The sequence below is a fragment of the Rhinatrema bivittatum genome, chromosome 2, assembly GCF_901001135.1.
Source record: "Rhinatrema bivittatum chromosome 2, aRhiBiv1.1, whole genome shotgun sequence".
Classification (NCBI taxonomy): Eukaryota; Metazoa; Chordata; class Amphibia; order Gymnophiona; family Rhinatrematidae; genus Rhinatrema; species Rhinatrema bivittatum.
This window is the reverse complement of record NC_042616.1, coordinates 345,862,222-345,886,714: the sequence shown is the minus strand read 5'-3', so window position 1 is coordinate 345,886,714 and position 24,493 is coordinate 345,862,222. Positions and strand designations below refer to the sequence as shown.

General features: G+C 42.1%; 1 protein-coding gene across 2 annotated transcripts in view; it reads left to right on the top strand.

The window, feature by feature from the left end:
• Nucleotides 1–24,493, top strand: part of MOCOS (molybdenum cofactor sulfurase) — a 728,537-nt gene that overhangs the window by 585,400 nt on the left and 118,644 nt on the right. For both annotated transcript variants that reach the window (XM_029589863.1, XM_029589864.1), the window contains 2 exons: nucleotides 20,483–20,599; nucleotides 23,276–23,743. In XM_029589863.1, coding sequence (XP_029445723.1) covers nucleotides 20,483–20,599; nucleotides 23,276–23,743 — 585 coding nt within the window. The remainder of the gene's footprint in view (nucleotides 1–20,482; nucleotides 20,600–23,275; nucleotides 23,744–24,493) is intronic.

Below are 24,493 nucleotides of genomic sequence, written 5' to 3'. Positions count from 1 at the left end.
CTGTGACTAGTATGTTCAGTTGGTACTTTTGGCAATCTGGCTGGATTAAGAAAAGGTGCCTGAAGTTGAGGAATGGGCGGGTGTCTGCCACAGAAGATGAAATATGTGAATTGGCAGGAGAATGAAGTATGGCTGAAAATATAGTGAAACAAATCAGACAAAATAGACAATTTTGAAAATTTATTTCAGAAATGATTTACATTTTGTAGGGCTACCCCAAACAAATTGCAAAGGATGAATCTCCCTGGCTTATTTGTTTCTTTTTTAGAGACATTCTCTTATCTAAACAGACTCCATTATGCTATAACTCTCTAATAAATATGGGTTGTAATACAAAAGAAGATAAAGAGAAAGCCAGAACAGATAAAGATATACCACAGAGCAGAGTAAGATAAGCTCACAAACAAAAAAAAAGCAATAAAGAAAAAGCTAGGTAAGCAAGCTGCAGAGAAACCCATACATAGGATTTTTGTGAATTACAGAAATAATGTAGCTGCATAGCTAATATTTTCTTCAAGCACATTTAAAAGGGAAAATGTCTGAAAATGCTACAAATCATATTTGAATTCTGAATTCCAACAACTATCCAACCTTAAAATTTAAGATGATGATGATTCTTTTAAAAACTAAGGGATATTGGACAGTCATAGAATATGATTTACCAGTAATAGGTACAAAGGAAGTAAAACATATCTGGTAGAATAATAATTGGAATGCCACAAATATAATTCTCCAGACATTAAGCACTTTACAAGCAAGTTATGTTATTAATCAAACTATAGCAAAATACATCTGACAGCATTTGGATAATAAAAAAAAGGATATATAAGTTTTGGGAAAAAAACTGATCCTTAAGCATGAAATGAATACTGATAGGTGGGAGAAAGAAGAGCCTGCTTCTACCTATATGCATGATATAGAATCATTAGCTGAACAACTCTGAACCCTAGGAGATCCAATTGAGAAAACAGAAGTTGCATCACAAGCAATTCAAAAACTCTTTCAAGCATATATGGCATGTTCAGAAGTTTTGATGTGTACAATATGACTATGCTGATTTCAGAAAAAGTACATCATATACTTCTACAATAAGAACTCTAGATAAAGGATTCTTCAGACTCTGAATTACTATATAATACATGCAGAGTTTAAAGAAACTTCAGAGAAAATGACAGATAGAAAATAAATTTTGGACATTTTACAAGAGATAATTATTTTGCACCCAAGGGAAATATACATCCTCAGGTGTTGGGTCTTCCAACATGGAACCCTTTTTGTCATTTAACACTCCTAGGTAGAATTCTGTTTGGAGGAGAATGACTAGCTTTCATTGGATGTTTCTATAGGTGGTGCCTCTACAGTGGAATAACAGAGACTATTTGTTAATTGTTAAGGTATTTCATAGGTATGAGATTCTGAATAACTACTATGTGGCATTCAGTTTACCCAATACATTGGCATTGTCCTAATGGAAAAAAATGGAATGTAAATGGAATGTGTCACTCATTATAAAAGGCTTAGTTAGTTATGAATTTTGATGAGGAGATCAGTACTGAGTAAGAGTGGGAAGAACCTAGCCTGTAAATGGGTTCAACCCAGGATGGCCCCCTTTTGGAAAGCATCCTGCAGGGGTTCTCACTCATGGGGAAATTCCCAAAGTGAGAGGTGTTTCTCCTCAAGGGGAGACAACCAACGGACCTGATCTGAGTCCCAGAAGTGGAATGGAAAGTGTGAGAAGCCCATAGTCAGTGGGAATAGTTTGAAGTGGAGACCCTCAGAAGGTTGATAGCTAGGTCACCATTGAAGTTCCTGATTATAACTTGGATGAAAGCTGGGAAAAAAATGATTCTGGAATGAACAATTTCCTGATCTGGGAGAAGAGATACTGCACCTGGTAGTGAAGTCAGCTCTGGGGTTGGAGTCCAAGCTCCAAGAGAAAGAATACCTGCAGGACTTAATACACAAGTGCAGGAACATAGCAGGGCACTTCCACAGAAGTGTAAAGGCGGGGCAGGTTCTCCGACAAAAGCAGACTGATTTGGAGATGTCTCACAAGCATCTCATTCAAGATATTGCCACCCAGTGGTATTCTACATCTAGCATGCTGCAGAGGTTAGTGGAGCTGCAGACACCCCTTCATGAATTTTCTGGTTCAATGGCCGTAGGTGTGCAGTATCCCTTAGGGCATCATGATTGGTTAGTCATGCATCAGCTGGTAAAAATCCTGCAGCCCTTCAAGGATGTCACGGAGGAGCTGAGTTCCAGAAGTGCCACCTTGGCTGACATCATCCCTATAGTTAATTTCCTGGATGAAAATTTGGAGGCCTTTAAACAGGAAGAGGGAATGACAGCTGAGGTGCTGCATTGTCTGGACGTTTTGCAGCAGCAGGTGCAAGAGAGATTAAGGTCTTTAACTGAAGACTACACAATCATGCTTGCCACAGTCTGTGATCCCTGTGAAAGGGAAACTCGCCCTACAAACCAATTGTCTCTCATTTGTAAAGGACCTGCTGTTACTAAAAGTCCGTGAACAGGAGCGCCATAGGAAGAGACAGATTAGGCGTGAAGCAGAGGAGGAAACAGGGCACTTCAGAGAGTTGTGCTAGCCCAAGCAGGAGCAGCACTCTGTCAGTGACAGCTAGTACCTCCTCCTCCTCCTCCTCCACTTCAGTACGTCAAAGGCATGTTGCCCATGTAGAATCATCTGTTCTGCTACGGGCTAGAGAGAAAGCAGCTGGCATGAGTGACTCTGAGGCCATGCAAGCAAAGGAGACACCAGCACAACTGTCAATGGCACGGTATCTCTCAGAGCCCACAGAGGACATGTAGACAGATCCACTGGCATATTGGGCACACAAGTCCACTGTCTGGCCACACCTAGCCAAAGTGGCTCAGCAATATCTGTCATGTCTACCAACCAGTGTGCCCAGTGAACGTGTATTTTCAATGACAGGGGATATCATGAGCCCTCACCACTCAAGGCTGGCACCAGAGTTGATGGAAATACTAGTGGTTTGAAAGTTAACCTGCCCTTTGCTTGGGTTTCCAAATTTGGCAAGATGGCAAGATGAATAAAAGCAATTAAAAGCCTTGCAGCAGCTCCAACTGCTTCCTATGCTCCAGATACTATAAGCACTGTAGCACATGTACCTGACCTGAAACACTGTGCCTGTCCATCCACTGTCCAGGCCGTATGTCCCTACAAGGGCCTGACCAGAAACGCTGTGTCTGTTCATCCACTGTCCAGGCCGTACATCCCTACAAGGGCCTGACATGAAATGCTGTGCCTGTCCATCCACTGTCCAGGCCGTACGTCCCTACAAGGGCCTGACCTGAAACGTTGTGCCTGTCCGACTACTGTCCAGGCTGCACATCGCTACAAGGGCCTGACCTCTAACGCTGTGCCTGACCATCGACATTTGGAATGTAAGAACATAAAAAGCTGATTTAAAATGTTTGGAGCTTACATATTTCATATGCTCAATAGATTTCTTGACCTTTATAATATGGGCCATGTTCCCTAAATCTTTCTTAGGTGCCAACAGTAATATTGCTAGTACTATCGAAAACTGGTGGTATTTGCACTCTAGTTCATCCTCTGTTTTCCCATTGTTTACAGAGGCACTGTGCAAACCACAAAGTCAACATAGGTTGATATTGTAGATTTAGACTTGAGTAGTGGTTTTCTTATTTCTGAGAGCTCTTCATGTTCCTTTGTCATCAGCTGAAGTGTATAAGTATAGTTAATAGTTTCTGGGTATTCAGAAAATATCTCCAGCTCAGTTCTTGCTTCACAAATGGCAGTCTCTATTGCTCTAAAAGCATCCTCTGTTGAATTATCTTTCATAAATGAAAAAGATGCCATTTTCTTCTGACAGTGAACCAGTTCAGGAAGAAGTGACAGATCAAACCACAACATACCTGCACAAAGGAAATCCTCTAATGCTGTGCCTGTCCGTCTAGGATTTATGCCCCTATGAGGGCTTGACCTCTAATGCTGTGCCTGTACATCAAGGCCTTAAGTCCCTATGAGGGCTTGACCTCTAATGCTGTGCCTGTCCATCCAGGATTTACGTCTCTACGAGAGTTTGACCTCTAATGCTATGCCTGTCCATCCAGGCCTTATGTCCCTAAAAGTGTTTGACCTCTAATGCTGTGCCTGTCTGTCCAGGCTTTACGTCTCTATGAGGGTTTCACTTCTAATGCTGTGCCTGTCTATCCAGGCTTTATGCCCCTACGAGGGCTTGACCTGTATCCTCGAATGCTGTGCTGTCCGTCCAGCCTTATGTCCCTAAAAGTGTTTGACCTCTAATGCTGTGCCTGTCTATCCAAGATTTATGCCCCTAGGAGGGCTTGACCTCTATCCTCGAATGCTGTGCCTGTCTGTCCAGACTTTAGGCTCCAAGAGGTCTGGACCTCTATCCTCGAATGCTGTACCTATCTGTCCAGCCTTATGTCCCTAAAAGTGTTTGACCTCTAATGTTGTGCCTGTATGTCCAGGATTTATGCCCCTATGAGGGCTTGACCTCTATCCTCGAATGCTGTGCCTGTCCATCCAGGCTTTACACCCCTATGAGGGCTTGACCTCTAATGCTGTGCCTGTCTGTCCAGGCTTTGTCTCTACGAGGGTTTGACCTCTAATGCTTTGCCTGTCCATCCAGGCCTTAAGTCCCTATGAGGGCTTGACCTCTAATGCTGTGCCTGTCCATCCAGGATTTATGTCTCTATGAGGGTTTGACCTCTAATGCATCCTCTGTTGAATTATCTTTCAGAAATGAAAAGCAGTCATAAAAGCAGTTATTAGACAGAGGTTTAACTGAAAAAAAATATATTTGAATAAAGATATCCTGGCCATGCAGGAACAGGAGTTCAGTAAAAGTGTCTACTGACACTTCAGTAAAAGTTGTCTACTGACAACCTCCACTTCATCTGCAGATCTTCTTGCAAGGACCAAGCCACCAAAATAAATAAATAAATAAATAAATAAATGTATACATCCTGTTTTATCTGACTCCAGAAGCCTATAGTCCCAAATATCAGCCTCCAGTCCCAAATAGCCTCCAGTCCTGCTTGAGGCAGGAGAAACTCCAGCTGAAATGCTGCTGCAGCCATGCAGCTACAATGGGAATCACTTTATCATTAAAAAAAAAAAGATTGTCTAGCTTTAGAAACAAGTAGTGAAAGCATGCAGAGTCATGGTTTCAGCAATACATTTCAATATAGATTTGTAGTGGGGATGTGTGGAGGAGTTCTGATGGGGTGTGCTTGGAAGGAAATGAGAAATATAGGGGGTAAGTGTGTGTGTGATGGTATGGTGTGTGGGCGTGGGTAGAATTTTGTTGGTGGATGTGTGTGGTCATATGTGTTGGAGTTGTGCAGAGGTGCATAGAGGTATGTGAATGTGTATGGGGGTATTAGAGGTGTGTTCAGGAGTTATAGGGAGTGTAACTGGGGGTATAGAGCTGTATGGGAAGAAATATATGTGTGTGTTGGGATGGGTAGTGGAGTCGTGTGTGTGTGGGGGGGTTATTGAATGGGAAGAGTGTATGCAGGGTGTGGGGAGTTTGGGATTTGGTCATAGATGAGGATGTATATAATCTGGGATTGATCTGGAAAGATGGCTATGTATGGGGTGTTTAGGTGGACAGGGATTGTGTCTGGCAGGTTGAAGTGGGGGTATTTTCTAGGAGTATGGCCGTGAGTGTAGGTGGGGGGATGGCTGTGGGGGTTTGAGAGAGTGTGGGTGTGGTTAGGGCAAGAGTGTGTAACTTCCAAACTGATAGTTCCGGATATAAAGTTCCAGAAGGCCATATCTTACACATAGGGGCAGATTTTCAAAGCGCGCATGTTATAAAATCAGGTGTCCATGTGTGCGTGCCAGGTAGCACACACACATGGATGCCCGCGCATAGGTATTAAAATCTACCCCATAGGTTTTACTTGGCATCTTCCCATGAAATAGTGGGATCTGAGTGGTCAGGATTCCCTCAGGAGGGAAGAAAGTCTTCTAGGTCCTGTGCATTGCATGTACTTATTTCCTAGAACCAAGTTGTTATATACAGCAGTTTTGCGTGATCACTTTTCAATGTAGTAAGAAACACACTGAAAGCCAATATGGAATCCAATAGAGATGTGAATCGTGTGATCGATCATCTTAACGATCGATTTCGGCTGGGAGGGGGAGGGAATCGGATTGTCACAGTTTGGGTTTTTTAAATATCGTGTAAATCGAAAACCGGCACACTAAAACATCCCTAAAACCCACCCCGACCCTTTAAAATAAATCCCCCACCCTCCCAAACCCCCCCAAAATGCCTTAAATTACCTGGGGTCCAGTGGGGGGGAGGGGAAGGGGGAGGGCGGGAAAACCGGCACACTAAAACAACCCTAAAACCCACCCCGACCCTTTAAAATAAATCCCCCACCCTCCCGAACCCCCCCCCCCCCAAAATGCCTTAAATTACCTGGGGTCCAGAGGAAGGGTCCCGGTGTGATCTTTTACTCTCAGTCCTCCGTGCGTTGTAGAAATGGCGCCGGCGCTACCTTTGACCTGTCATATGACAGGTCAAAGATAGCGCCGGCGCCATTTTGTTTTTTTGTCCCCCGACGTCAGGAGCATAGGAGATTGCTCTCGGACCCCCAGGGACTTTTGGCCAGCTTGGGGGGGCCTCCTGACCCCCACAAGACTTGCCAAAAGTCCAGCGGGGGTCTGGAACGACCTCCTGCAGTCGAATCGTGTTGCCGTATGGCCGGCGCCATTTTCCGTACGGAAAAACGATTCGCGGTAGGAGATCATTCCCGGACCCCCGCTGGACTTTTGGCAAGTCTTGTGGGGGTCAGGAGGCCCCCCCAAGTTGGCCAAAAGTCCCTGGGGGTCCAGCTGGGGTCCGGGAGCGATCTCCTACGCTCCTGACGTTGGGGGACAAAAAAACAAAATGGCGCCGGCGCTACCTTTGACCTGTCATATGACAGGTCAAAGGTAGCACCGGCGCCATTTCTACAACGCACGGAGGACCGAGAGTAAAAGATCACACCGGGACCCTTCCTCTGGACCCCAGGTAATTTAAGGCATTTTGGGGGGGGTTTGGGAGGGTGGGGGATTTATTTTAAAGGGTCGGGGTGGGTTTTAGGGTTGTTTTAGTGTGCCGGTTTTCCCGCCCTCCCCCTTCCCCCGATTTATGATTTTTTAACGATAAATCGGGGGAATTGTTATTGTATCGCGGCTCTAACTATTTTTGACGATTTAAAATATATCGGACGATATTTTAAATCGTCAAAAAACGATTCACATCCCTAGAATCCAACACTTTTACTGAATTGATGTGCAATGATAAAATGATCTGTACAGATTTACTTTTCATGTCTAAATGTTACAATGAAGTTCCTTAGTAAATTTGTGATCTCTTCGGTTCTTTAATTTATTGTTAGATGTAAATAGCCAATTATTCAAATTGTTGAAATGTATCTTTCTCTCTTTTCCCACGGTAAGGGACAGTTGTAAGCTTCCCTCCCATAAAGTCCCCCAAAACGTACCTTATCCATTGGGTATTTGTTAAATAACAGAATTCATTTAGCACAGAAGAATGAGGAACAATGCACGCTAAATTAGGAGTAAAAACTTGCACTATCATCAGCACTCCTTATTGCATCAACCCTATATGCGTGTCTATAAATATATTTAAATTATATTTAAATATATTAAATTATTATTTAAGTTATAATGTTACAATGTAAAATAAGCAGCTTCTGCCTTATTTCTGTTCAGTTACATGTAAACCGATGTGATATTTCGATCGAATGTCAGTATATAAAAACAAACAAACAAATATTTAATATGATAGACAAATTAGCAGACACTGGTACCAAAGTGCCTCTACCCTCTGATAAAATGTCTTTACTGTGACAGATATTAAAAGATAATGAATTACCACACATTTGAAACCTGAGAGCAGTAGTGCCAATTGTCAAAACTTCAGTCTTTGTTCCTGGCTAGGGGTCAACTCCGAAGCATGCACAGGGGCATCAACACCCCAAGGCATGCTTGTTATGTACATGTACATTAACAACTTATTGTAAGAGTCACACATAAAAAAATTCAGTACCTTGTCATAGTGTTTCTGATTCTTTTACACAGAAATGGCAAGTTGCCCGCTGTCACCATCAGTCCCTGGCCACTCTGCACATACTGCAAGAGAAAATCTCACTCTCTTTCTCTCTCTCCGTATGTTTCTTACAGAAAGTAACACGCATTGCCTGACTGCTGCAGAAGAAGTGCAGATTGACCCCACTGATATACATTTAGACATCAACCCTTTGACATAGAGATTTCAGTTTTCCTGCTATTAGCAGTATGGCTAGTGTACAGTGACAATGACTGTATTAAATCTAAAGCTTTTTTCTAATCTTTTCTTTGGAACTTTGATGCAAGGAACTTCAAATCTTCTCTCACTGAGATTCAACAGAATAGTGACTGAGAACAAAATGGTGTCTGCCTTGCTTCCCCAAAAGACTTTATCGGGACTGAATTGAATAAATAAAAAAGGACTCAGAATCTTTTGGGGGGATGTGACCATTTGGTTTAGATTATCTAAACAAAACCAAAAATTGACTCATTTGGATCAATTTTCACATTTGTATCATCAAAATACAAATCTCTGCTACTGACCATGTAAGCATCTTTCTTTGAATCAAAGTAATTGAATTATGACTACTCATACAGGTTTTAATAAAAATGTGGGCAATAGTGAGCCAATTGATATAGTGTACCTGGATTTTCAGAAGGCATTCGATAAAGAACTGCTTGAGAGACTTCTAATGAAATTAAAAAAGTCAAGGGATAGGAGGCAATATCCTATTGTGAACTCGTAACTGGTTAAAAGACAGTAAACAGTTAATAAGACTAGTCTGTTTTCCTAGTGGAGAAAGATAAATAATGGTGTGCCACAGAGATCAGCATCGAGACCAGAAATGATCAGAAAAAGGAGATCAAATTTGTAGATGACACAAAATTATTTTAAGTTGTTAAAACATGAGCAGACTATGATGCACTGCAGAAGGGTCTTCCAAGACTGGAGGGACAGGGCATTTAAATAGAAAATGAAATTTAATGTGGACAAGTGGAAACTGTATATGCACAATGCTGGATTCCATTTTAAGAGTCATATCCCAGGAAAGGGTTCTTGTAGCAACCAATATGTTGAAATCCTCAGCTCAGTATGTAGCAGAAAAAAAAGCAAACAGAATGTTATAGAAAAGATGGAGGTTATCATAATGCCTTTTTAAAGATTCATGGTGTGACTCTAGCTAGAATATCGTATGCAGTTCTAGTCACCCCATCTCAACAAATACTAAAGCAGAACTAGAGAAGGGCAACAAAAATGATAAAAGGGATGGAACTTCTTCCTTATGAAGAAAGGCTAACAGGTTAGAGCTCTTCAGCATGGGGAAGTGGTAACTGAGAATGGATATGATAAAGATTTATACAATCAGGAATGAGGTGGAACAGGTAAGTAAGGGACAGTAATGTACCATTTCAAATAACAAGTTTAAGGGGCACTCCATGAAACAAACAGGAAGCAGATCTAAAACAAATCAAAGAAAGTATTTTTTCACACAATGCATAATCAAGCTGGGAATTTGTTGCTGGAAGATGTGATCTAGGCATCAAACAGGGTTTAAAAGAGATTTGAAAAACTTCCTAAAATATTTTTAGACAGGAATATATGGAAAAGCCACCAATTACTCTGAGAGCTTCCTGGTACTTGGGACCCAGTCTGGCCTTTAGTGATGTGCATCCATTTGTAAAAAAAATGCCAAAAATGCAACAAATAAGGCTATTTTTTGTTTATTCTAAATGGAGCAAACCACAAATAGCCTTCTACGAAAATATCCCAAAATATTGAAATTTTTGTGTTTGTGGCATATTTATAAAAATGGGACTCTGGCACAGCTGACTGGGCCTTCCCATCCAAAACCTACCTGGGTTCAGCTGGGACCAATACAGGGGCCTAGCACATGGGCCCTGCATCCATGCTGAGGCCTCAGCCAGGTCTAGTACTGAGCACCAGGCTGGGCCTGGTGCCTAGGCCAAGGCTAGGTGATAAGGCCCAGCCCCAAATATTCCCTCCAAGGTCCCAGCACTTGAAAAATGATTCAATATGCTTGGAAAAGAGCACCAACTAGAACTGGAGGTTCCAGCCTGGGCCTAGGCTTCCATGTCAGACCTGGCGCAGGCCTAGTTCTCTGTGCCAGACATAGGCATCAGCACCAGGCCCAGCAGAGGATTAGGCCTGAGCATTGACTCTAGCCAGGTTTTTGGCCCAGGAAGACCCAGCCAGAGTCAACAGAGGCACTTTATTTATTGGTTTGGGGTTTTGGGGGGTTGGTATAATGTGGTTTTTTTTACTGTTTAGCAAATGAACAGAACTAAAATAAACATTAAACAAATGGAATAAAAATGAAAAAAGTCAAATTGAAAAAATGAACCAAATAAAAGATTTTGGGGCTGCACAACCCTGCTGGCCATTGTCAGAGACAGTATGCTGGGCTCAATTGACATTTGGTCTGATACACAATGGTATATCTTATGTTCTTATGGTGAGTAAATGAGGTTGAAGTTTTAATGATTGTCCCTACTGCTCACAAGCTTCAAATGTGTGCTAATTCAATTCCTTTGTTTTTATTTTGTCTTTACATATGTGTATGATTTATCGTGCAATTAAAGTGTATACATTTATTGTCTGATAGCATTTTAGCCAATTGATCTTGTTTTATTGCCTATCTTTTATCTTTCCCTATCCTTTTTGGATTTAGAAATCCTATCATTGAAAATTAGGAAAGAACTTAAAAGTTGTCATTTACACATAAGGGGGTGAATTTTTTAAACAGTTGCACATGTTAAAATTAGCATATGCATACACAAATACCCAGTACCCGCGCAATCGCTATTTTATAAAAATCAAAAGTATGTGAGTACTTTGGGTTTTATGCACATATACACTTGCAAAAAGAGGTGGTTTAGGGATGTTCCTGGAAAGCGCCAACAGTTAAACATGTAAGTTGCTATTTTATAAAAAACTTATGTGCGTACATTTGGCAACTTAATCATGTAATTATACAGCTGCTAATTATTTTGCGTAATTGATATCAGACTTTTATGATAAACTTTTATAACTTTTATAATAAAGGTAGGAGGGTTTAGATAAGGCTGAGGAGTGGGTTAGGTAGGGAAAGGGAGGGGAAGGTGGGGGGAGGCGGAAGGAAAGTTCCCTCCGAGGTCACTCCGATTTCGGAGTGGCCTCGGAGGGAACGGGCAGCGCGCGCAGGGCTTAGCATGCGCAAGGTGCACAAATGTTCACCCCCTTGCGCGCACTGACCCCGGATTTTAAAAGATACGCACGTATCTATTAAAATCTGGCATACTCTTGGTTGCGCAGGATTGCGCTAACTCCCGATAGTGCGCACTATTGGGAGTTAGTGCGCACTAACTCAAAATTGAATTTTTTCCAAAATTTTGGAAAAAATTTAATCATTTTTTGGTTCTCCTGAACCATTCTGAATTAGGCAATTTCATTGACATTGCCTAAGTCGGGAAAACAATTGCACAATAAATACAAATAAATAAATAGGGAGGAGGAATAGCCTAGTGGTTAGAGCAGTGGACTATGAACTAGGAGACCAGGGTTTGAGTCCTCCTTTGTGACCATGGGCAAGTCAGTTTACCCTCCATTGCCTCAGGTACAAAAAACGTAAAGGTAGATTTTAAAAAACAGTACACTGGAGTTTATAAGATGCAGGTGTAACTCTGCATGCACCAGCGGGCTGCTGGCATGCCATCTCCTGACCTGGGGTCTGTTATGGAGGCCTCGGCCATGCCCCCTGAACATCTTGCCGCCCACCCGACATGCCCCCCCTAGCAAAGCCCCGGGACTTACACGCGTCCCGGGGCTTGCGCGCACTGCCAAGCCTATGCAAAATAGGCTCGGCACACACAGGGGCAGATTTCCTCAGGTTACGCATGTATGTTACGCGCGTAGCCTTTGAAAATCTGCCCTTTAGATTGTAAGCCCTCTGGGGATAGAGAAATTCAGTACCTGAATGTAAACCAATGTGATATCTCAGATTGAATGTCAGTATATAAAAAAATATATATATATTGAATATAAGCTTACAAACATTTGTACCTTCATATTACAAAAGTGTAAACATTTTTGAAAACCAACAAAATCACAATATATTTTGACAAAATATGGTGCATCTCAAGGCCTAACTCTAAATAGATCAATAATCCTAAGTACTAAAATCTCTAACTCTAAAAATAACTAACTCCATAGCAAAAGTTTGGAATGTAGCAGAATGTTTAAGGCATTCCAAGTGAAAACCAGACATTTTCCCATAGTCATTTTATCAACTTTGGGTACCGGGTTCAGCATTAAAGGCTTGACAGAAAAGCCAGGCTTTTATTTGCTTCCTGAAATGAGAATAGTCATGTATTTATTTATTGAAGCTGTTCTGGAAGGAAGTTCCAAAGGGCAGGTGCTGCTCTTGTGAAGCATCTAATGGGTGTATCTATTCTTTTCATTTCCGATGTCTACGGAATTGTTGCCGAAGCTCTGAGTGAGGATCTTGTGCTTCAATGAGGCATTTGTTCCATAAAGATCTGTTTCATGACTTGAAGAAAAACCTTTCATAAATCAGGCCCTATAGTTTGCCTGAAGCAGTGTCTGCTTATGCTACCCTCCACTAAACTAGTTTATTTAGAAGTGGTCACATTAAGGAGATGTTGAGATGAAGATTCTTTAGATGTCTAGAACAAAATTACAGTACATCCATAAATGTGAATACCATAATTTTAACCTAATTACATTTTCTATGCCTGCAGCTTTACTGTGATGGGATGCATTTTCAAACATAGGGCCTCATTTTCCAATATCGCAGTGGTAACGCATGAGGGGGCGTGTCCTATGCAAATAAGGCATTTTTCGTGCAGTGGGGAAACATCGCCGCACGTGATGTTTTCGCCATTCGCGGAACTGGAGTCGCAAATCGCGAAAACATCGTGCACTGCAATAAGACCGTGTCAGTATCCTGCAGGCGGGAGAGAGACAGACAGACAGACAGACTTCCTATAATGCCTATGCCCTAGACAGGTATTTGTATCCCTATGGGAGGGCCACCTAGTAACTCGAGGTGGGGATTAGGTATGAGCGTAGGGGGTTGTGGGCCACTTTCACATGCAACATGAGACCTACGGAAAGAACAGTGGTCTCTAGTGAAGATTTGCTGGCCGTCGGAGTGAGGACACTCACTCCAAGAAAAGATTTGGGCAACGTTCTCTCAACCTAGCTTGATGGACACTCTACCTGGGCAACAACAAGCTAGGTTGAGAGAACGTTGCCCAAATCTCTTCTTGGAGTGAGTGTCCTCACTCCGACGGCCAGCATATCTTCACTAGAGACCACTGTTCTTTCCGTAGGTCTCATGTTGCATGTGAAAGTGGCCCACAACCCCCTACGCTCATACCTAATCCCCACCTCGAGTTACTAGGTGGCCCTCCCATAGGGATACAAATACCTGTCTAGGGCATAGGCATTATAGGAAGTCTGTCTCTCTCTCTCTCTCTCTCTCTCTCTCTCTCTCTCTCTCTCTCTCTCTCTCTCTCTCTCTCTCTCTCTCTCTCTCTCACTCTCACTCTCACTCTCACTCTCCCCACCTGCAGGATACTGAAACAGGCTGTCTGGGAATATCATGAACCATGATACTCCTTTACCGGCCTGTATCACGAATGAAAGGGTTGTAGCTATGAGCTGCACTACCACTGCGGCTGTTTCGCCACACACGATAACTTTACATAAACTCCACCCCCTGAATACTAAATGAAGAATTTGCATTCGCAAATCGCATTAACGGCTGTTAGCGCGATTTGCGAATGTATCTCCTGCGGTAACTCCTTAGAAAATGACCCCCATAATGTTATATGACATGGAGCTATAAATGATGAATTTTAGAATCTCTCAGCTACCTTCTGGTTTTGGAAATTAAGAAGTCAATTTTCTAAGCCATTTATGCAGATAAATAGTGATTTATCTTAAATTTAGGGAGCTGTTAAATAGTAAATACATACTTATTTTAGAAAGTGTTTAATTCCCTTTAAGCAGTGGTTTCCCATTTACTGCATGGTTGTTTCATTTGAATTGCTGCCACTTCTAGGAGGACTAATTTTAGTTAGTTTTTTTTTTTTGAGAGGTTTATCTTGGTTTATTTTATGTTATATTTATACATTCTGTTGTATTTACAATGTCTTAATATTGTCATATTTTATTGGTGTTATGATTGTATTTTTTTTTTTTTGTATTCATTTCTTTGTATATTGCTTTTCAGCCTGTGGGCTTGGCAAACCAAAATGTAAACCAATGAATAAATTGCCCTTTTCTGCCTGGCTAAATGTATGTGTGGTAGTCCAGGACACCTGTACTTTTAGCTGGATTGAGAGAGCAAGGTAGGGAAACAAGTGTATTCTCTTCCAACACATTTTATGCTCGTAAGAAAGGTAGGTGCAAAGTCCACGGCTATACCCGTAATCAGTTTTCAAACAGAAACTACCAGTACTTTCCCTCTGAAGAGTGGATCAAAGGAATGTCTAGAAATTGCCCTCTAAGATGTCAGCAAGCACAGTTGGGAGAAAATATACTGCACCTTCCATCTCATTCTCATTTTAAAACTATTACCCTATTCCACTATATCATTTGCTTCTGTCAGTTTTGGTGGGTGTTACAATCATTCTTATAAGAACTCTAGAAACACCAAGGTGTCGACCTGATTGCCAAGGTGAGGTCCTAGGGACAGGGCCTCGCTTTAAATAGGGCTAGGTAGTGATGTCATCGGATTGCATCTGAGCCGGGTTTCCATGCTTGGCCCTTTAAATGCAGAGATGTTGGCCACATGCACGCCTAGATGCAGGCCCAAGGAAATGGAGGATGCGGAGCCCCTACGGGAGCTCTGCTGAGAGGCCTGCGGCATGGAAGAAGCCGAGGACGCCTGGAGGGAGCGTCGGGGGCATCGGGAGATAGCAGCTGCGGCAAGGCCAGAACTGGTGGAAGGCAGCACGAGGTGAGCAGGCCCGGTGGCACCACCAACGCGGCCAGGATGCACAACAGTACTCCCCCTTACCGGTCTGTGTTTTTCTGGGTGTTGACGATGGAACTCCTGGAGAAGATTCTTGTCAAGAATGTGGTGATAGGACTCCCATGAATTCTCTTCTGAGCTGAAGCCCTCACATGAAAGGAGGTATTCCCAGTGGCCTCTATGGCGTCAGACGTCCAGGACGTCTCTCATCTAGAGGGTGTTTTCGGGTTCTGTAGAATGTTGCATCGGTGGAGGAGGTCTTCGGGAAGGCCAAGACAAAGTTAAGGGCTTGAGTAGCGACATGTGGAACGTGTTATGAATCCCCATGGATTCTGGTAGTTTTAACTGGTAAGTGACTGCTCCTGCCCGTCATAGGATGGGAAATGGACCTATGAATTTGGGGGTGAGCTGTTGGGAAGGCAAGCACAGCTGGATGTGCTTAGTGCTAAGCCAGACTCTTTGTCCCGGTAGGAACAGGGGTGCGGCCCGACGATGGGCGTCTGTGATGCGCTTGGCCTGGTCAGCTGCTTGGCTGAGCCGTTCCCTTACTTGGTCCCAGAGCCAGCGAATGGTTTGTGCTGTAGATTGGGCTGCAGGTGAGGGTACACTGAGTGGAACTGGCAGTGGTAGGTGAGGTTGATGGCCAAAAACTACTGCAAAGGGGAAACGTCCGTGGCAGAGGCGATATGGGTGTTATGGAATAGTTCTGCCCATGGTAGGAGGTCAGCTCAGTTATCTAATGGCAAGAAGGTTTTCAAAGACCGATTAGTCCTCTCGGCCTGGCCATTTGCTTGTGGATGAGAGGCTGACATTAAGTTTAACATGATATTGAACTTCTTACAGAGAGACCTCCAATATATAGCGGTAAACTGAGAGCCATGGTCGGAGACTATTTCTTGTGGTAGTCCATGTAAGTGAAATACGTGGTTTAAGAAGAGCTAGTTCTGGAGCTGATGGGAGTCCAGTTAAGGGGACAAAGTGGGCATTTTTGAGAAATGGTCTATTATGACCCAGATTACAGCATTTCCTTTTGATGGAGGCAGGTGCACGATGAAGTATGTGGAAAGATTAGTCCAAGGCTCAGTGGGTGCAGAAAGTGGTTGGAGAAGCTCCCATGGGCGGCCAGTCAGATGTTTTTGCTGTGCACAAACCAGACAGGAGTCCACATAGTCGCGGGAGTCCTTAGTCATACCAGACCACCAATAGTGCCTTTGGAGCATCTCAAGAGTTCGGGCTCGGCCGGGATGACCGGCCAGTTTGGAGTTGTGAGCCCAACAAAGAACCCGTTCACGGAGATGGCGGAGGACCACCGTCTTCCCAGCAAGTACCATGGTGGTGACTGCAATTGATATGCAGGCTGGATCAATAATATGTGTGGGTATCTCGGGTGTGTCTTCTGGCACGACAGAACGAGAGAGTGCATCTGCATGAAGATTCTTCACTGCTGGGCGATAATGGATCTCGAAGTTGAAGCGAGCAAAGAATAGGGCCCAGCAGGCTTGTCTCAGGTTGAATAACTGGGCCTCCTTTAGGTGCTCCAGGTTTTTATGGTCGGTATATATCGTGAATCTGTGTTGCGCCCCTTCAAGCCAAGAACGCCATTCTTGGAACATAAGAACATAAGAACATAAGAAAATGCCATATTGGGTCAGACCAAGGGTCCATCAAGCCCAGCATCCTGTTTCCAACAGTGGCCAATCCAGGCCATAAGAACATGGCAAGTACCCAAAAACTAAGTCTATTCCATGTTACCATTGCTAATGGCAGTGGCTATTCTCTAAGTGAACTTAATAGCAGGTAATGGAGTTCTCCTCCAAGAACTTATCCAATCCCTTTTTAAACACAGCTATACTAACTGCACTAACCACATCCTCTGGCAACAAATTCCAGAGTTTAATTGTGCGTTGAGTAAAAAAGAACTTTCTCCGATTAGTTTTAAATGTGCCCCTGCCCCATGCTAACTTCATTGAGTGCCCCCTAGTCTTTCTACTATCCGAAAGAGTAAATAACCAATTCACATCTACCCATTCTAGACCTCACATGATTTTAAACACTTCTATCATATCCCCGCTCAGTCATCTCTTCTCCAAGCTGAAAGTCCTAACCTCTTTAGTCTTTCCTCATAGGGGAGTTGTTCCATTCCCCTTATCATTTTGGTAGCCCTTCTCTGTACCTTCTCCATCGCAATTATATCTTTTTTGAGATGCGGTGACCAGAATTGTACACAGTATTCAAGGTGCGGTCTCACCATGGAGCGATACAGAGGCATTATGACATTTTCCGTTTTATTCACCATTCCCTTTCTAATAATTCAACAAGTTTTACTGCTAGTAATTCACGGTCCCCTGTGGTATAATTTAGTTCTGTGGGAGAGAATTTATGTGAATAAAAGGAACATGGAACCAGGATTCCCTTGTTGGAGTACTGACTCAAGACCGTTCCTGCTCCAATAGCGGAAACGTCGACTTCGACTATGAAGGGGCAGTTTGGATCCGGGTGACATAACACGGGCCAGTTCAGAAGGCCTCTTTCAAGGTATTGATTGATGACTGAGCCTTGGGGCTCCACACTCGAGGATCACATCCCTTCCTCATCATAGCAGTGAGTGGAGGGTTTTTTTCACTCAATGCACAATTAAACTCTGGAATTTGTTGCCAGAGGATGTGGTTAGTGCAGTTAGTATAGCTCTGTTTAAAAAAGAATTGGATAAGTTCTTGGAGGAGAATTCCATTACCTGCTATTAATTAAGTTGACTTAGAAAATAGCCACTGCTATTACTAGCAACAGTAGCATGGAATAGACTTAGTGTTTGGGTACTTGCCAGGTTCTTATGGCCTGGATTGGCCACTGTTGGAAACAGGATGCTGGGCTTGATGGACCCTTGGTCTGACCTTTTATTATTATTATGATTATTATTATTATTATTATTATTATTATGATTAGAAAAATATAAGGTAATGGAATATTACCAGTTGATGAATATATGGAATATGAAACCCCAACCCTTTCCATAAAAAAAGATTTTCTCATCACCTTTTTTTATTAACATTTTTTTCAAATACAATATATTTTTCAAAAGTATTGTTGAATACATTGTGTAGAGTTAATTATAGTTTTAATTGATTGAAGCAAGTTGATTTGGACATATGCTTACATGTTAACCATTCCTTAAACAGGGTTGCGATGGAGATATGAGTGGAAGGGGATCTGAAAATTAGACAAATTATTATGGTTGATCCACAGGGAAGTAACTTTGTGATCAACTTGCACAATATAAAACTAACCTACAGAGCTCACACCTCTAAAATACTATCCAGTAGCATTTTAGACATACACAAAAACATTTAAACATTTTTCCAAACAAGGCAACCTGGAGCAACCATGTTATCCCTGGGTCTCCCCCACCCAGAACTTCTTGTGTGTACTAGACTCAAAAAAAGTGCACCATAATTGGGGGTTTCCCCATATGGGTTTAGTGGAACTGCAAAACTTGTCCAAACCCTCTAACCACATGCTTAGATAAAAAGAATAAATGTTTTTTTGGGGGGGACAGGGAAGGGAGAGATTTTACAAAACACATTGCTAAGGGGGCCTTTTGACTAAAACTTCTTAAAAATATGCATCAACCTGCATTTTTAACACACGCTATTACAGATTATTTAATGTGATGTTCACAAAAGGACAGGGCATAAAACCTTTAGTGAATACAATATTAATAGTGGGTTTTACCATTATTGGTAATGGGTGTGTCTTCCTGGTGGTGAAAACGTAACTATGTTCTTGTGCTGATAATGTATCTATGTTTCCAGTGTCAATCAAGCAAGCCCCACTGGCTGCCACAATCTATCCCTCTGACCATCCCTGAGTACAAAAACAATATGGCAGTTCAAGCCCCCCAACCCAGTGCCTACCCTCAGAAGTACCAAACCATGTGGCTGCCTGAGCTCCCTCATCATGCCAGTACTGTAAACAAGTAATACACCAAAAAATACCATATAAAATATATAGAGGGATCCACTGTAAACAAGGGCATCCCTTCCTCCCTGCCTACCCTCCTCTCTATCCCTGCAGATGTGTTCCAAATGGCACCCAGTGACCTCATGCACTCCTTTGCCTTACACATGCAGTTCTAAGGAGCATGTCAGGTCAGCTGCTGCCATATATTTATTTTTTATTTATTTAAAAAGTATTTATATACCGTTTTTTAAAAAAGAAATTTTATCAAAAACGGTTCACAGATTTAAAACCAAAAATAAAATAATCAAATTAAAATGGAATTTTTAAACTTTACATAAAAATTGGTAATAACTAGACAGAATGCTAGTATATAAGGTTATTAAAAATATAAAAAGTTTGGAACCATGGGCTTATTGTTTTGGGGGAAAAGGGGAAAAAGGGGGGGAAGGGGAACGGGAGGAGGAAGGGGAAGTGGGAGAAATAGAGCGTAAAAATTATATGAGATAAAGGGAAGAAGGGAGAAGGGTATGATAGTTGGAAATGTGTGAATGAGCAGGTATGTTGTAGTTATGTGTAGTATAAATGGGATTGTAATGGGTGTAACTATGTTTAAGAGGGTAATTTCGGTATTGATGATTAAGTTTAATTAGAAGACGTGTTGAATGCAAGTTGAAAAAGATATGTTTTGAGAGATTTTTTGAAATGTGCAGGGTTGGATATCGAGCGAAGATGGTTTGGTAAAGTGTTCCAAAGTATAATACTTCAGTGGAAGCAAGGTAAAAGAGATTAGGGATCTCTTCTCTCACCTACTGACTTTGGCCAGCATTGGATGCAGCAGGTGAGGATGTGGAAGAATATCAAGGCTCAGAACATCCATCAATTGCTTCAGAAAGTGGAATATAGGTCATTGGGGATCAAAGCCTCTACACTTGCTTGGTGGTGGAGGACTCAGAACTGAGAAATTGGCAAGTGCATTAATCTATTAATGGTCTCACAGCAAGTTAACTATACCTCTTGAGGTGTAGTCAACTTTTTGCATTAACCAGTGGATCACTAAACATTACATAGCTTAATGTGATATTTAGTAAGTTTAACTCCTTAAGTCCAGAACTACCAGAAACACAATATGGTCTCTGTTAATGTCAAACTTACCACCTGTGTTCCAGAAAAGTCATAGAGTGGTGGGAAGGGTTTTTATACATACAGTCAAACAAAAGGAAAGAAGGGGAAACAAAATAAGCTAACAGTGCTCCCTGAAGTCACAGGTCAAGGCCTGTGTGTCAATAATGAAAGTATATTTATGTTGAATAGATGCATATTATGAACACTTTCACAGTCCATGCTTCAACTCAAGGACATAGAGTTGCTACTTACTCATTCATTTTCTTGCTTAATTTGTCAGGTTGACAAGCTGGCCAGCCTCTACCACATTCATGTCCGCACAGGCTGTTTCTGTAACAGTGGGGCCTGCCAGAAACATCTGGGAATGAGTAATGAGGATATGAAACAGTACTTTCAGGTCAGCACCAACTGCAGTTTGGATGTTAAGTGTTGACATATAAAAATAAGGTGACACAAAAAAAAATGTGTATTCTCCTTTTCTCCCTCCTAGTGACCCAGTTTCTATTGATATTCCAAAATATCTCTTTCTCTCTTTCTTGTCATAGTATTGTTAGAGGCTAGTAACTCCATGAATTGTAGGGATACAGAGATTTCCACATTTAAGTAACTAGATCAAGTCTTGCTCAGGATACTAGCAAGCCATTGCCACATGAAAACTGGTAGCTAATGCAAAAGGAGTTGGTGAGGGATCTCAACCCAGTTGCTGTGGCCATACATCTGAATCAATCTGAAACGACTGCCACAATTAAGTGGCACCTTTATTGTCAGTCTCAGCAGATAGGCAAGAGATTGAAAGCTAAAGAATTTGAATGACCTTCTTAACCTTAGATGCCTCCCATCAAAGCAGCTTTGAGGCTTCTTGACAGTACAGCATGAGGAAACTTGCACTCACTGATCATGCTTTACCTGTTCAGTAGATGAATTGAGGATGTTGATTTCCAGTGCTTTCAATTTGGCACTATTCATGCAACTAAATTTACCAAAATGCTTACAGTAATACCAGGATGACAGCTTTTAGTTTCATTAGCCAGATATCAAATATAAAGGACATTAGCATATTAAAGGAAAATGAATATAATGTTTGTCTGAATATATTTGTCTATTTAATCCATATTAAAGTCCAATTAGTAGTGCATATCAAGTCACATCCCTGGTTTTGCATTAAAGACTAAGAAACAACAGAAAATGGTGATTTTAATGCATACATAGTCTGTCTTCCCTACCTGGAGAAGGCAGGATATTTCATGATTTTTTCTTAGTTGCCAAAGTACATGATGTAAATAAAGTTAAATATTTTAAACCAGAAAGTATGCATTTAAGTCAGGGTTACAATGACATTGGACCTTAGTTTAGAAATGCTAGTAAAACTTTATTACAAAACCTTAAAAGAAACTACTGAATCCCAATGTGAGCTGGAGTTTTGTAGCAAACGTTTTATGATTGTTTGCTCCTGGAGAGCCAGCCTAGCTATCAGGGCCCTCCTATGAGAGAGAGAGAGAGAGACTAGCCATAATACTCTCACACTAGACAGGTATTTATATCTCTATGGGAGGCCCCCCTAGTAATTCAAGGTGAGGTTTAGTATTAGTGTAGGGGTTAGGTGTTACGACTGTTGCTGCCCGATGTCTCCACTCCGCCCACCTTACATTTTTTGCGACTCTTCCCGCTGTTGATGGACATCTGGCTGCCGCAGCATCTGCCTGCCATCCTCTCCGGCATCCCCAGTCCAGCTTGGGTGCTGCATCCCGCCATGTTGTCCAGGTACCATAGGGCATGTGCACCGCATGGCCCTGCTTCTTATTCTCCCTTTAGCGCGAACCTCAGGGGCGTCCTCCTGTGATGACATCACGCATCCCGGATACAAAAGCCTACACTTTTTGCTAGCTAATCGAGTTAGCAAAGGATCTCCTTACGGATGGGATTCACTCTCCGTACCTAGCTAATCTGCCTCTCCAACTCGGGGGCCTCTCTCATTTCTTTCAGGTCGCTATCAGGAACCGGTACTCGCTCCTCGAGGGCCCATGTTCCCTGACTCGCTGCCTGAACTTATCGCTACTGCTTGGAAGAAACCGCTGCCTACATCATCAGTGAGTAACCAACTTTATTTCCTCAGAGCTGTTCCCTGGAACCAGGTACTCGCTCCTCGAGGGCCTGCCTCTATTCCAGCTTCTGTGTTACCTTCCGGGAGAAACTGCTGTGTGAGTAACTTTACCAACGAGGCTCTATACCAGAACTTAGTGTATGCTCCACTGTACTCACTATCTCAGTTTTCTCCACTACAGCACAGCCATATAGGGAATCACTGTTCCAGTATCCTGAGGAACCCTAGCCCAGCTGGGCTTCATCATCTACTCACTCTGCCACCTCTGGTAGCTTCTCAACTCTGTCTAATAAAAGATATAACTCTGTGTTGTGTGTCCCAAAGCTGAGCCTGACCTGTGGCCCCTCACAGGACTTCCCCCTGAGGGCATGGTCAGCTGCCACAGTGTCCAAGGGTCCACCCAAAACCTTACAAACAATAACATTAGGGGCCACTTTGACATTCAAAGTGAGACGTACGAACAGAACAGTGCTCTCTTGTGAAGATTTGATGACCTTCTGAGTGAGGAAATTCACTCAAAGATGAGATTTGTGCAATGTTCTCTCAACCTAGCTTGATGGACTCTCTACCTGGGTAACATCAAGCTAGGTTGAGAGAACATTGCACAAATCTCATCTTTGGGTGAGTTTCCTCACTCCGAAGGTCATCAAATCTTCACAAGAGAGCACTGTTCTGTTCATACGTCTCACTTTGAATGTCAAAGTGGCTCCTAACCCCTACACTATTACCTAAACCTCACCTCGAGTTACTAGGTGGGCCTCCCATAGAGATATAAATACCTAATCTAGTGTGAGGGCATTATAACTAGTCTCTCTCTCTCTCTCTCTCTCTGTCATAAGAGAGCCCTGATGGTTGGCTCTCCAGGAGCAATGAACTGCATACAAGTGTACTGTTATTGTAAAAGTTTCAACAATATTTGCAAGATGTGAAAAAATATGAGACATAATGGGATTGTTTGTTTTTTCATATTAGATGGGCCATGTCTGTGGAGATGATATTGATCTGATTAAAGGGCGTCCTCTAGGATCCATCAGAATATCATTTGGCTACATGTCCACTTTTGAAGATTCACAGGTCTTTCTGAAGTTCATCGTGGACTCCTTTGTGAAAAAGCCATTTCAGCGAGACATGAATTTAGCCTTGCAAACAATCCAAGGAAAAGCTCTTACAGAATCTGTGAGATCCCAGGCAGACAATAACCAAGCAAACAAGGGCAGCCTTACTGTTCATAAATTGTTACAGGAAGGTTTCATCTCAAAGAATGGTATTTCTAAAAATCCATCCGTGACTGATGAGGTCCGCAATGTGCAGCTGCCTGAGCTGGAAAGAAACGGACATGCTGTGCCCAGTGGTGCAAGAACATCCCTGCCGGGCACCAAGAAGCCAGCCACCCTCACCAACATTTACCTCTATCCCATCAAATCTTGCAGTGCATATGAGGTAATGCATATAGTTAAACTTCTTGTTATAATAGGCAGTTGTCTGACGTGCCAGTGCCATTGTTTGGTATAATGCAAAATAGGAGAACTGCTGGGGGAAAAGATTTTCTTACATTGAATATAATGTTTATATTTAAAAATATGAGATATGCATACAGCAGAAAGATTTCTGAAGAGCACGACTTGTTTCCAACACTCTTCAAAGACTGTCCAATAGGTAACAATTCTAGCTGCAGGCAGCCATGTCCCACAGTTACAAAATGAGTTTGGCTTTGTGTAGAGGAGGACCTTTATGCTTTGAAACATTAGTGTGCATTTCTTTCCTATAATATATTTGAAACATCTCTTTGTAATTATTTCCAACGTATATCATGATTTTAAAAAAATGTACTTGTTCATGCAGAATTCTAGTAGCTATATTGCTTCTGGAGGCATATAAACAATTTGAAACAAAACTGGAACCAGGTAGATTTGAGCCTTGATTTGAGTTCACTGCAATTTTTGGATTTTCCTTAAATCTCCTGGCGAAAGCCATCAAATTTTTACAAGCAGATTTGACAAAAGTTCAAGAAATATGAAAAGTTTGCTTCATTTTTTTTTTTATAATCACAGCAGATCCAGTTAGATGACATTCAAAGCAACATTTTCAAATTTCTCCAAAATGTTTAAATGATTCTTTAGAAATTTTTTCCAGATGTTTGAAATGTTTTGACGAGCAAGTTTTACAATGTCTCTCCTGGAGACATCTGGG